The sequence below is a fragment of the Monopterus albus genome, unplaced genomic scaffold, assembly GCF_001952655.1.
Source record: "Monopterus albus unplaced genomic scaffold, M_albus_1.0 scaffold226.1, whole genome shotgun sequence".
Lineage (NCBI taxonomy): Eukaryota > Metazoa > Chordata > Actinopteri > Synbranchiformes > Synbranchidae > Monopterus > Monopterus albus.
The window spans coordinates 74,482-86,846 of NW_018128106.1; the positions used below are offsets into that span (position 1 = coordinate 74,482).

General features: G+C 40.4%; 1 protein-coding gene across 4 annotated transcripts in view; it reads right to left on the minus strand.

Annotated features, from left to right (window-relative positions):
- Positions 1-505: 505 nt before the first annotated feature.
- The window catches only part of myom1b (myomesin 1b), a 27,662-nt gene continuing 15,802 nt past the window's right edge, over positions 506-12,365 (minus strand). For all 4 annotated transcript variants that reach the window (XM_020619757.1, XM_020619756.1, XM_020619755.1 and 1 more), the window contains 24 exons: positions 12,087-12,270; positions 11,822-11,996; positions 11,609-11,730; positions 9,566-10,039; positions 8,112-8,308; positions 7,880-8,006; positions 7,092-7,276; positions 6,883-6,997; positions 6,635-6,791; positions 6,450-6,556; positions 6,304-6,348; positions 6,066-6,202; positions 5,803-5,947; positions 5,238-5,297; positions 4,999-5,066; positions 4,786-4,899; positions 4,188-4,275; positions 4,058-4,096; positions 3,846-3,951; positions 3,145-3,308; positions 2,832-2,868; positions 2,583-2,605; positions 2,034-2,089; positions 506-1,853 (listed from right to left, as the gene is read on the minus strand). In XM_020619757.1, coding sequence (XP_020475413.1) covers positions 1,593-1,853; positions 2,034-2,089; positions 2,583-2,605; positions 2,832-2,868; positions 3,145-3,308; positions 3,846-3,951; positions 4,058-4,096; positions 4,188-4,275; positions 4,786-4,899; positions 4,999-5,066; positions 5,238-5,297; positions 5,803-5,947; positions 6,066-6,202; positions 6,304-6,348; positions 6,450-6,556; positions 6,635-6,791; positions 6,883-6,997; positions 7,092-7,276; positions 7,880-8,006; positions 8,112-8,308; positions 9,566-10,039; positions 11,609-11,730; positions 11,822-11,996; positions 12,087-12,270 — 3,186 coding nt within the window. In that variant the 3' untranslated portion in view covers positions 506-1,592. The remainder of the gene's footprint in view (positions 1,854-2,033; positions 2,090-2,582; positions 2,606-2,831; positions 2,869-3,144; positions 3,309-3,845; positions 3,952-4,057; positions 4,097-4,187; positions 4,276-4,785; positions 4,900-4,998; positions 5,067-5,237; positions 5,298-5,802; positions 5,948-6,065; positions 6,203-6,303; positions 6,349-6,449; positions 6,557-6,634; positions 6,792-6,882; positions 6,998-7,091; positions 7,277-7,879; positions 8,007-8,111; positions 8,309-9,565; positions 10,040-11,608; positions 11,731-11,821; positions 11,997-12,086; positions 12,271-12,365) is intronic.

Here is a 12,365-nt window from a genome sequence, read left to right on the forward strand (position 1 = left end):
TCTACACCATCTTCAATTTCCAGTCCCTGAACCTAAAGAGACCTGCCTGTTAATCCACATAAGCTACTTGCATTCTCACGTTCTGTGAACTGATTTCCATGCATAATCAAGTACATAAAGTAGCAGAGAAAATTCTAAAGGAAAACCTTTCCAACCTATTTCTACTGTACAACTCTACCATTGAATGCGGACCACTATAGACAACAAAAAGAAATGCCAGTAGTTTTTCTCTGTATTACATTCAAGTGAGCTTGATCTTGTTGCCTTGTTAGTGCTCATCTTGAATTGAGTGTCATATTGTTTTACCTAAAGTAACGGCATTAAAACACATATGTGTGAACTGTGTACAGTAGAGAGGGGGTGGTCTCCATGCTGGTGGTTGATCTTCAGGCTGTCCAAATATACTGAGTGAAAAAAGGGAAGCTGAGATGAGAGAGTGAAAGCGAAAGGTGGAGGGTTCAAACCAAAGTGAGACAACTCAGAAAGAAGGAGGAGGAAGTGGGGTAGTACATGCTCATTTTTATTAGTCTCATCATGAAACAGGAAGTGAAACAATAACCACTACTGTTTGTATTAACAGTGAACTCATCTTCATTACAGTGGTATCATTATCATCATCATCATCATTCTGAATAAAGGAGTGATCATAATCTCTAAGGCTGGCCTGTGAATGGTGAATTACAAGAAGACAGTGTACTACAGACAGGGGACCAGTGGAAGTGGTGTAGTGGTCACATCATTCAAAGTGATATAAAGTAAAATAGAACAAACAAAAAAACAGGACTAAGTGTAATAAATTATGGAATACATTAAAGGACCGTGTTTTAGCCCATTTGATGCAATTTTTGTATACTTATTGTCTACCTGTAGAATTTGAGAGGTATCACTAATATTGTACATAGTATATCTACTGTTACCTAAACTGTCAATTGCAGACACTTGAAGTTTTTAATATCACCACCATATTTCCGCTAGCTGATGATGGTGTTGGTCATTCAGCTGAAACCATGGAGGGCTGCTGAATCTAAAGTCTTTGGTGTTCTATATTCTCACCAGAACTTGAATGCACCACCCTGAATGCAGCAGTGATGTAAGAAAAGCAGCAGAGCCCGTGTCATTTGTAGTAAATGTGATCAAATGTTAAAATATCCATATGTCTTTTTCACAGACACTGCACACTAGTATCTCGACTCTTTTCTATTACTTAGTGTTGCATCCTTTCTATTAGCGTGTCTAAAATATTATCAGTGGCTTCCCTTTATCAAGTAAAGTTTTCTTGTTATTATTTCATGTATTCTTCTAAAGCAAACAGAGTAAAATTAATGCCTCTCTGCATGCTACAGCAAACAAATTGCACCAGTAGGCCTACTATTTTTGAGTCTGACCTTCAGTTTGTTATTACTGAACCAAAAAGCTACTTTTTAAAAATATTTTTAAGAAACAACTCTTAACTACTCTCCACTATTGAACATTTCATGTTCAGACTCAGCACCTGTAGAGATCATTTATTCTACACAACACATCTAACACATCCTCAGGTCCTTTTTAAAAAGGTTTTCATTTATACACATGTGACAAGATTTGGACTGCTTTTACTTTTTCTTGACGTCCGCCTCTTCAGGGAGGAAGACACTTACGGTGAAGTCTCCGCTTTCTGTGCCATATTTGTTCTTCACCAGGATGCTGTACTTGCCAGAATCCACTGTTTTCACAGCAGTGATGGTGAAGCTGGCAAACTTGCCCGATTCAAACTTTAGGATACAGTGGTCGTCAGATGTGATCTCCCTGTCATTCTTCAGCCAGGTGACCTCTGGCACAGGGTCACCCGAAATGTTGCAGGTGAGATTGAGAGCCTGAGGGAAGGATAAGATACAATACATCCATAATATTTTACACTACAATCTCATGCAAGCAATCACACTGACACAGCAGTTAGATGTATTTCTAAAAGTGTCATTGTGTTTCTCTATAAGCCTTATTATACCACCAAATGTACAGGCCACTTATCATTAGACCCAGCACGAACAGTTTACCTTGCCCTCCTGGATGGTGGCCACATCAGGAAGGCCTCCAGCTATTCGAGCACGGTCTGAAAGAAACAAGGTTAACTTTGGTAATTCTATCACACTTTGAAAAACAAAGAAGCTTTCCATAAATAAAGAAATAAATTTTAGCAAGTGAATGACCATTTTACTAGACTTAAAACAAATCATCAAAATTACAAAATCCTTATGTTAAATCAAAATGTATTACCAGTGTTTTTATGTTACAAAAAGGGTAAAATGTTTTGTCCTGAGAAAGTTACTTTTGTACATTAGGAGAGAAAAAAACCTAAGTACAGTCTGGTGCATCATTACTTTAAAATACTCAAAACTGATTCTAAAATCAACTGAAAGCCAAGATTAGTTGAAAAGGATGAGCTGTTGCTTCAATCCTAGCATTTGAAACTTCTTATTAAACAGAATAATTGACAAGTCTTCATGATGATTCAGCAGTTGCATCATCAAGACAAAAAAATAAAAAATTCCAGCACAAGATTTTAAAAAGGGAAGGGAAACTGCTGCAGACACAGTATTACTTACGTCTCTCTGCAACAGCAGCAGCTCTGAGAAGATAAATAAAAAGGAACAACAAATTAGCTCAATGCTGCTAAAAATCAGAAGTGAAAGTCAGACTTATTCTGCAGTCAGCACTTGTTCATGTACTTATTCAAAGCAGAAAAACTGCAGGTTTAAGTTTAGAACCAGCTTGTCTGGAACATTACAATATAAATCCAACAGGATGTGGAGCACTACATAAAGGTAATAATATGCTAGCTACAAGTAACTTACTTGAGTCTCTGGAATTCTGCAAAAGCATCATCAAATGCTGCAAAACAAAAACAAGCTGTAAGAATCTGAACCCGTTTTAATCGCCATAAATTATATACACAATTATATACAGTATAATATATGTTATTTATACAAGATAATTGAAAAACTACAAATTTTATGTGAATCTGGCTTATTGCCCTGTTGCTATTCATATCAGTAACATATAAAAATCTGATTTAAAAGTAAAATAGGTAATCTAGAACTATATCACAGCCCAGGAGTAAAGTCACTGTGGTTTAGTGAGAGGTTATAAATACGCTGACAGTCTCACCTTGACCACACAACTCAACAGACCTCCTCACGCCCCCCTTTCCATCGTGGAACTCAATGGTATATTTGCCCATGTCTTTTTCTGTGGGGTCCGTGATCTGGAGCCACAGCTGCTCTCCAACCACGCCGCTCTTTATACGGTCAGAGAAGGCGATGGCTGAGTCCCTGTCAGAGAGACAGCACAGACAACTCAGACAGGCAGCAAACATGACCAAACATACTGTACATATGTGCATGGTTCCATCTTGCTGTGTACGTGAAAAGTACTGGAATGTTAAACTTTAGTAGCACTACATTGTTTTTCTCAAAAGGCCTTGATGTCTTTTGCTTGTCAGGATGGAGAGGGAGCATTATATTACAATTAATTATTGTTTGTGGAGTAGCTGTAACTGTGCATAGGTGTGCTTACACTCACATATACAGTATATATCAGCCCATTATTGTTGTTAAATCAAAATCAGGGTGGGGCTGTGTAAGATCTGTATCCAGAGACTATGATACCTATGTAAGTGGGGGTTGTAGAAGTGGTTTTTGGTTTACTGTTATTGTTTGTTAATGTGCTGTTGTGATTGTTTATTGTTGTTTGGTCTTACATTGGAGCTGCCTTGTGTCACAAGACAAATTTCAGTTTTTCCAATAACAAAGTGTTATTGCATCATATGGTTTAAATGTAATATGTATAAATGTGAACAGAGGACTCACTTGTAGTGCCATGTCACTTGGAGTAAATCATTGTAGTAGCTCACAAAGGTGTAGAGTCGGATGCCCTCTGCTGTGCATGTGATTTTTAGTGGAGCTGAGGAATTGGCTGCAAGAAAAAAAAACATCAAAAGGTCATTCAAATACCTGTTTGGGGTAAAAAATAAATTGAAAATAAGTCTAACATTATTTGGGGACAAACTGTTTCTTCTCACCGATATAACTGAAAACTTCATTCATCAAGTCTCTGAAACCTTGAAATAGAAGAAAATAAGGTTTTAAGTTCTAAGTGATATATTTACATGAGTGATGTATTTTTATTAGTGTGTGACTTCTTAGGGTTACTTTTATCTGTCAGATTCAATTTGGAAGTGTCCTTCCCTCTGTCATCCTTCAGAAAAACTTCATACACACCAGCATCCTTCTTGGAAACCTGACAGAGAGAGCAGACAAGGCCAGTCAAGTCACAAACAACACGCATCACCAAGATAGTGTGAAGAGTTGTAATCCTTAAAAAAAAAAAAAAAAAAAAAAATTGAAAGCTATAGAAAACACATATATGATGCAAAAGCATCAAAGTAAATTACCCCAGTTTTTAGTCTTCTAGTCAGAAATGAGAAACGTAACATTATTTTTACAAGCTGTTTTATGTAAAACAATGGCACAACACTGTACTGTACACCAATCAGTCACTGCTATTGACTGTAGATTGTAAATCTTATAGTATGAGGTGTTTCATTTATTTTAAAGAAAGTTAATACTAAAGGCCAATGGTGAAATTAGTAAAAAGACTGTTTTAACATCCCAACCTTTGCCCACTATACAGTTTGTGAAGGATCCATTTAAGTACAAACTGAACAAGAATACTACTGTTTACAGTCACACGTGCAAATGAATGCAAGAACTAAATGGTACAGAAATAAACATTTGCTCATTTTTCTACCTGAGCTATTTCCAGATTTAGGACTCCCTCAGTGAAGCCCAGCTGCTGGTCTGATTTGATCTCATGCCCGTCTTTGTACCACAGCGCTGAGGTCTCCTTCTTTATGTTGCCAACCTGAAATACAACATGTCAGAAGAAAAAGGACAATGAATACACACGTGGTATTTCTGGAAAAGTGTGCAGCATGGAAAATCATTGGATATTTTTCCCCACCTTGCATTTCAGTATGACACAGCATTGTGGTGTCACCTCATAACTCAAATACTGGATGAAGTGAGGACCTGGAACAAAAGTCAAAGTCAAAGCATTTCGATAATTTTTAGGATAAAATGTCAACAAAATTTGGTATTCAGCTCAGTGAGACCCCAGGAAGACTAGCACCCACTATAGTGGAAGCAAATAGGGATCCAGATAAATGAATAAGTAAATAAACCAAGCATCTCAAATATTACCTTGTTTCCTCACCCATTCTTTCCTCTGGAACTCTGATTCCTTCTGCAGCTCCTTGAATACTGCAATTAAGTGCAGATTAAAATGTTATGGTTCAGAATTTCACTTAATGTGTAAAAATCTAACAACAAGACCTACACATACACACAACAATACTTACTGGTTTGTTGTTTAAATGTTTTACTGCCCTCTACTGTTCAGAACCTAGAACAACTGCATTACATTATAAGCCCAGCAGGTTTTATAATGAAGCTGCCAACAGCTGTTATCTTACAGCACTTAATAATATCTAGCCCAAAAAAGGTAACTATCAATTGATTTCCCATAGATTTAAGCCTCTAAAATAGTAATTAATGTATCATGAGGCACTGATGCCCAGCTGATCAGGAACTTTTCAGGATTGTGCAGATTCTCAGTCATCCAGGTCATAGTAAACTGAAAGATTTCTAGGTCGAAGACATTTCACCTCTCATCCAAGATGCTTCATCAGTTCTGATGTCAGAACTTGTCAGATGTCAGAACTTGATGTCAGAACTTTTCAGGATGTTTTTATGTGGTTGAACATACCGTTTCCTATCAGCACCAAGCTGGACTGGTTAGTAGCTTTCCCATCCTGCAGCTGGAAGGTGAAGGTGCCCTCATCCTCTGGGGTCAAAGACTCCATGATCATCTCAATCACACCAGAGTTCTTGTCAAAGTTCATCTTGTATTTCTACAAAACAAGGATGGCAATGCCTGAATTTTAAGATTAAAACTTTTCAGTCTCATCTACCCAAATAATCACCCATAAAACATCATTTCTATATATATCATTAATGTAAATGACTGACCTCCCCCTGAGAGAGAATATTGTCGTTGAACACATAATCAACTTTGCCATTAGCTGACATCTTGGCAGCCTGCAGCCAGAAGCGAACTCTGCCCTTTTCCAGCATCTCCACAGCCAACTCTGACTTCAAGGGTATAACTAGGTTGAAAAGAGGCATGAAGAAAAATTTAAAACCAGCTCAAAGAAACAATCCAGTCCATGACAACTGCAGTGACAGGATGCAAGACCGAGACACTCACTGGGGAATTTGTGGTCGTGACTGAGCTCCAGCAGCCTCTTCAGCTCTGTCAAAGACAAGAGAAACTGATTCTTTTACAGAGGTACTTTCATTACTTTTACTTCTAGAGCATGTACTTTTCATTATTCCCTGGTCTTTGTAACATACCCTCCTCAGAGAGAGTGTAGCTGGACGAATCACCATCAGTGTGAGTCACATGACAGGAGTAAACGCCAATGTCCTCCTCTGCAGGAGTGTTGAACGCAGCTTTGGACCTGCACAAAAACCCAGAACTAGAGTAACAGAAAAACCAGCATGACAATCAGACAGTCTCAACACTACTGTCATCTCACTTGTTTCCCTTGGTCTGGATAGACAAACGCTCGGGGTCTGTAATTTCCTCATAATTCTTAGACCACACAAATTTGGAGTCAGGTTTCAGGCCACCGCATTCAAAGTTTAGGGAGATGACACCATCATCATCAACATCCACAACTATCTCCTTGGTGCCTGAAACCCAGAGAAGGTAAAAAAAACTCTGAATTGAAGTTGAACTGTTTTAATTTGCAAGAGGCTCCTCATTACTCATCCTTTTTCTTACCTGGTTTGGTCAGAGCTGTAACTGCCTCTGAGACGTCTGATGTTTTCCCAACACCAGCTTTATTCTGAGCCCGCACACGGAACACATACTTCTCTCCCTCTGTAAGATTCTGAATCTGTACAATTAAAGAAAACAACGAGATAATGCACCAGCTGCTGCCACATGTGCAAATGAATCTCTCATACAGAGGAATTCCGGATGATGGCAACCTTGATGAATGGCTTCTCTGTAGCCTTGGTGTTGACTCCTCTCCACGCCTCCTCTGGTGCGTCCGCTTCCTTGATGTCGATGTAGTACCCGTTGACCGGATCGCGGCCCTGGTACACGGGTTGTTTCCATAGCAACACTACAGAGTGACTACGCACCTCTCTTAGCTGCAGATCATGAGGAGGCCCTGTGATCATAAACCGATGGTCACAGACACACTGGAAATACATATAAAATAATGCAGATCATTCAGTTTGATTGTATCTTTGTAATGTTCAAGTGGTCTATAAATGCTTCATAGGCACTGGGTAACAATAATGCAACCCAAAAAAAGGTAAAATGCCTGCACACTTATTTCTTGCTCATGTAAACAAGAGTAACATTACAACAGAAAACTTAATGAAGTGAATTTAAAATTAAGTTTCATAACTTATAAAATAAGGTCTTTGTCTCACTTCTGATAGTTCAGATTGTGTTATTAATCATCCTTCAAGGGATGCTCAGATATTTATTATCATACTTGTATAAAATTGCAATTGACAGCTCAATAGCTAGTTTGTTAGCTTTCCCCTGTCCGGCCTATGCCAGTATATTTCTTTTTAACGCTAAAGAAGTGGCCCTTGAAAGGTAAAAATACTGCTATTTATTTGGAAAAGGAAAAAAGAACAAATAAACATTTTGTGTATGCATGGCTAATTTTATCTTCTTGCTTTGGTAATGTTTTCAAAAGGGTTTTTTGTGCTTGTTGTCCATAAGTCTCTCAGTAGGTGAAACAAGTGGTCTAACCAACCTGGTACAGCAATGGTCCACTCCTCACAAAGGAAGGTGTCACTGGGCAGTGATGGGATGCCAACACCTGCCATGTTGGCTGCTCGCACCTGGAACTGGTACTTCATGTTCTCTTTCAGGTCAGACACCTGGAGAGACACAACCTTGTTCATAAGACTGTCTAATTTGTCTTTAAAGCCAACATCAGTTTAAACCTAGTCTTAGATTGTGAGGCATATTTCACATCTACTCACTCTGTAGGCCCTCTCACTGATAGCCTTGATATTGGCCTCGTGCCACTTCCCAGGCACGCCATCGATCACTTCACGGTAATCCACAAAGTAGCCAGTGATGTCAGCCCCACCGATGAAGGTTGGCTGTTTCCAGGCCAGCACCATAGAATCACGCACACACTCCAGGACAGTGATGCCATAGGGTGGAGCAGGGGAGGCTGAGATGACAGAAAAGTCACATTAACACAGGGGAACAGGCAGCTTTACAGTTAGATGACATGTTATAGTCCCAAACCTTATTATCCACTTCTGCACAGCTGCTTAATGAATTTATAATCCTTGATCTTTGGAATTCTTACAAAAGTGTATCTAATGAGTTTAATAATTATCATTAAATATTATTCCATCTATCCATTATCTATACCACTTATTCCTGAATTGGGTCGTGGAGGGGGGGCTGGAGCCAATCCCAGCTGACAAAAGGTGGGGTACACCCTGGACAGGTTGCCAGTCCATCACAGGGCTGACACTTAGAGACAAACAGCCACACACACTCACTCCTACAGACAATTTAGAGTCACCAATCAACCTAAGCTGCATGTGTTTGGACTGCGGGAGGAAGCCAGAGAGAACCCACGCAGCCACCGGGAGAGCATACAGACTCCACACAGAAAAGCCCCAGGATGGCCCGGGCTCAAACCCAGCTTCTCATACTTCCCAGAATGATGAACTATTACTTTAAACTACTAAATAGAAAGGTTAAGTCATATGCACATTGCTCATTTGTAGTATCAAAATTCTAACAAAGGAACAAAGATTTCTAAGTATGTTGATGGAGTGACTGTGAGAAAAAGATCTTTCCAAAAGCAGGATCATGTAACATGCTGGTAATAAATTGGCCCATCATGCACAAATGGTTATGTTAACTTTATATCCTCCCATATATGGGGGCAAGAACTCAAAAATTCGACATTTGAAGAATTGCACAGTCCCCTACAAAGTCTCAGGTCACACCTTTGGTTGGATGACCCACTTTTCAAGTACAAGCTGTGACTAGCTATCTCCTGCCAGGTCATACTTCTGTGTGTGTTTGTGTGTTAAAGTGCTGTGGGTACCCAGAGAGGTGGCAGGTCCTGAAGTGCCAGTGACTGACACCAGGCCACCAAGTGAAAAGGCTGTGGGACAGTGGTGGCCAGCAACACTACTGACAAGCGTGACTGTGTTGAATTAAAATTCGGTGGTGTTTCACAGTGACTTACCTTTAAGAAAAGAATACCGGTAGAGCACAGTACTTACTGGTTATTAATTGTCATATGTAAAACCTTGCAGAACTGACATAATGTGAACAGTCCATCTCCTATTTCTTGGAAAGTCTGGGTAGAGTAGTTTCATTCATCCTAATAGGGGGAAAAGTGATGGTGTTTTTTGTTTAGGTTTGGATTTGATGACCAGGTTTTTTTGTCTGTGTTGCTCACCTGTCGGCTCACTCCTGGGCCTTGCTGTCTCCCGATTAGCAGAAGCATCTATAGACAACTTACGTACCTGCCCGGCTTCAGTACAACCGGCTGTTGCTACAGCCTGATCCTGAGCCCTGGCAGTGGCTGGGTCTAAGTGTGCAGCTATGTCAGTAAGTGGGTTGGAAACTGAGCCTGACACAGACTCTGAGAACAGGTCTTTTGCCAGGTCAGGGGCGCAGGACACACTGGCTTTCTCGCCCCCTTTGCATTTACTCTTCACGAGGTCAAGATCTGTGAGGCCTGAGCTAGAAGCCCTGGCCCCCTCCCTGGCTTCAGTGTCAGCCTGAGCTTTTATATTGCACTTCTGCATAGTGGCAGGAGGGGAATGGACAGATCCATGCGCGTCTGCCCAGAGTGGCCTGTGCTTGGTTAGTTGGCCCACGTTACCCCCTGTCCCCATCTCTGGCAACACACCATGAGGGATGCCGCCCCCTACAGGAGTTAGCAGAGAAAAGGCAACAGTCAGAGCACAAAAACAAGAGACAAGCCTAAACATCACATCAACTTATAAACTGAGTAGAGTGTCTTCATCTGGCTGGGAGTGAAAAATGAAGACAAGATGACCAACAAGTGACATCCACGTGGGGAGGCTTGATGTGAGAACATGCGGGTAAGTGAAGTAGAACAGCCAGTGTGTGTGGGTGTATGCTGGCTTTATAAAAATCCACTGTACTTTAGCAACAGTGCCTACACATTTAATCAGATTTCCACTGCAAAAGTTAAATAAGTGTCATCGCCACCACCCAAATATCACAAACGTGGTTTTTATCTGCACAGTCACATAAAAAGTTGCACAATCTGGGAGCACAATATGATGTGAAGTAAATGTCAATAATCTGTGTGTATTTTTATCTAAACGGTCTCTCTGCCTGTCTCTGTAAATAGTCTAGTCATTAAAATTCAGTTAGCCATCAAACAAAACAACACCACAGCCATGTTAGCGGCTAACACGGATGTTAAGCCAAAGAAATTTAGTGCACTTCATGCGTACCAGTGGGGTGGAACAGGTGCATGTATGGGTTCCTCTAGTTGCTGACATATCTTCTGCTCAGGAAAGGTGGGGGATAATGGTGGAGATGTGGGTGGCGGTGGTGTGTGAAGCTGGGCTGGGTTGTAACAACCACTGAGTTGGATCACACTGATCCAAATTAAAGGAAGTCTACAAGTCCTGCCCCTGAACCTGACTCAGGCTGTGCAGGGAGGAGGAGGTGGGGGGATAGATGTGGCTGGACAGGGCGGTGGGGAGGTGGGGTACACAGCAGTGCAGACAGGGTGGAGAAAGTGTGGGTCTATAGACGCTAAAAACAGCTGAAGACACGTCTCAAGAGATCAATAATAGCCTCATACCAAAACAAATGTTAATTATTGCATTAACATTGTAGCATCTTCCCAACAACTGATCTTGACTTTAAATGAAAGTTTAACAAATCAGACTATGATGTCTCGTGTGTTCCATAAGCCATTTTGTAGTGATACGTCCTCTTTGGAGTGAACATTTTATTGGCAATATTATGCTAAAATTAAGACATCATGTTTTTCCAATTTGAGATGGATACCCAAAAAAGTTTAAAATATGTGTTGACTGTGTTTCTTTCTTATTACTCACAAAAATACTTAAATGGAGAGAGCATTATCTATTGTATCTGCAATGATATGATAAAAAAAATGTTGGTATAAAAAAGGTCTACATAGAAGCTGTTTTTCTTTATGATTCTGAAAGAGTGACATTAAAATCTGATCTATACTGTTAGCATCACAGATAGCTTAAATAGCTGTTGTAAAATTAAATATTTATAAAAATATACGCTAACAGAAAAATGGACTCAGAAATGTGTCTCTTTTTAAACATTAATACAGTTAATCCTTTACATGGATTTTTTTTCTTTAAGCCACCAATCTGAATGAAAAAACAACATGATAATTCTTCTGATTCTGATAAACTGCGGTTCCCAGTACCCTCAGACATGAGCTTCTTGTATTTAGATGTACAGACGTACTCACCGATAGCAGCCTTCACCTCCACAGGTTCAGACTCCTGGGAGAACTGGCTGATTCCTGCAGCGTTCACTGCTCTCACCCTGAACACATACTTCTCTCCTGTTGTCAGACCGTGGCAGATGAACCTGCAGAAAATATTGGATCAAATGTAATTGTGGCAATGCAATTGTATGAACCTGTCAAATCTATTGCAGAAAATATTAGGTGTGATTTCACCTGGTAGCATTTACAGGCTTGTTGTTGCATGGCTCCCACACATTGCTGCCCACAACACTCCCCTCAATGTAGTATCCAACCAGCTCCTTGGCATCATGGGATGCTTGCCAAGACACAACGACTGACGTGTCTGTGTTTCTACTGGGAACAACTTTGCCTGGTGCAGGTGGGATATCTGTGGACCGGAACGAGGTCAGGTTTTAGGGTCAGTGACTGAACACTGCTGCTTTTATTAGTACATGCATGTACTGTATGTTTTTCTGACCAAGCTTGTCACCAACTGTGGTGGCCTCCGTTGGTTCAGAAGGTTCACCGACACCGGCAGAGTTGCAGCAGCGGACGCGGAACCTGTAGGATTTCCCTTCAGCGAGATCGAACAGAGCAAATCGAGGAGACTTGACTGGGATCTCTGTGTTTACCCTCTGCCAGCTGTCTGTGCCAGAGACACACTGACAAACAAGGAGCCAGCAGTCAAAGAGTTGCACATCATTGATACACTATTAGTTGCAGATCCAAATGACTGTTTTAATAGTTTGTTGTTTCA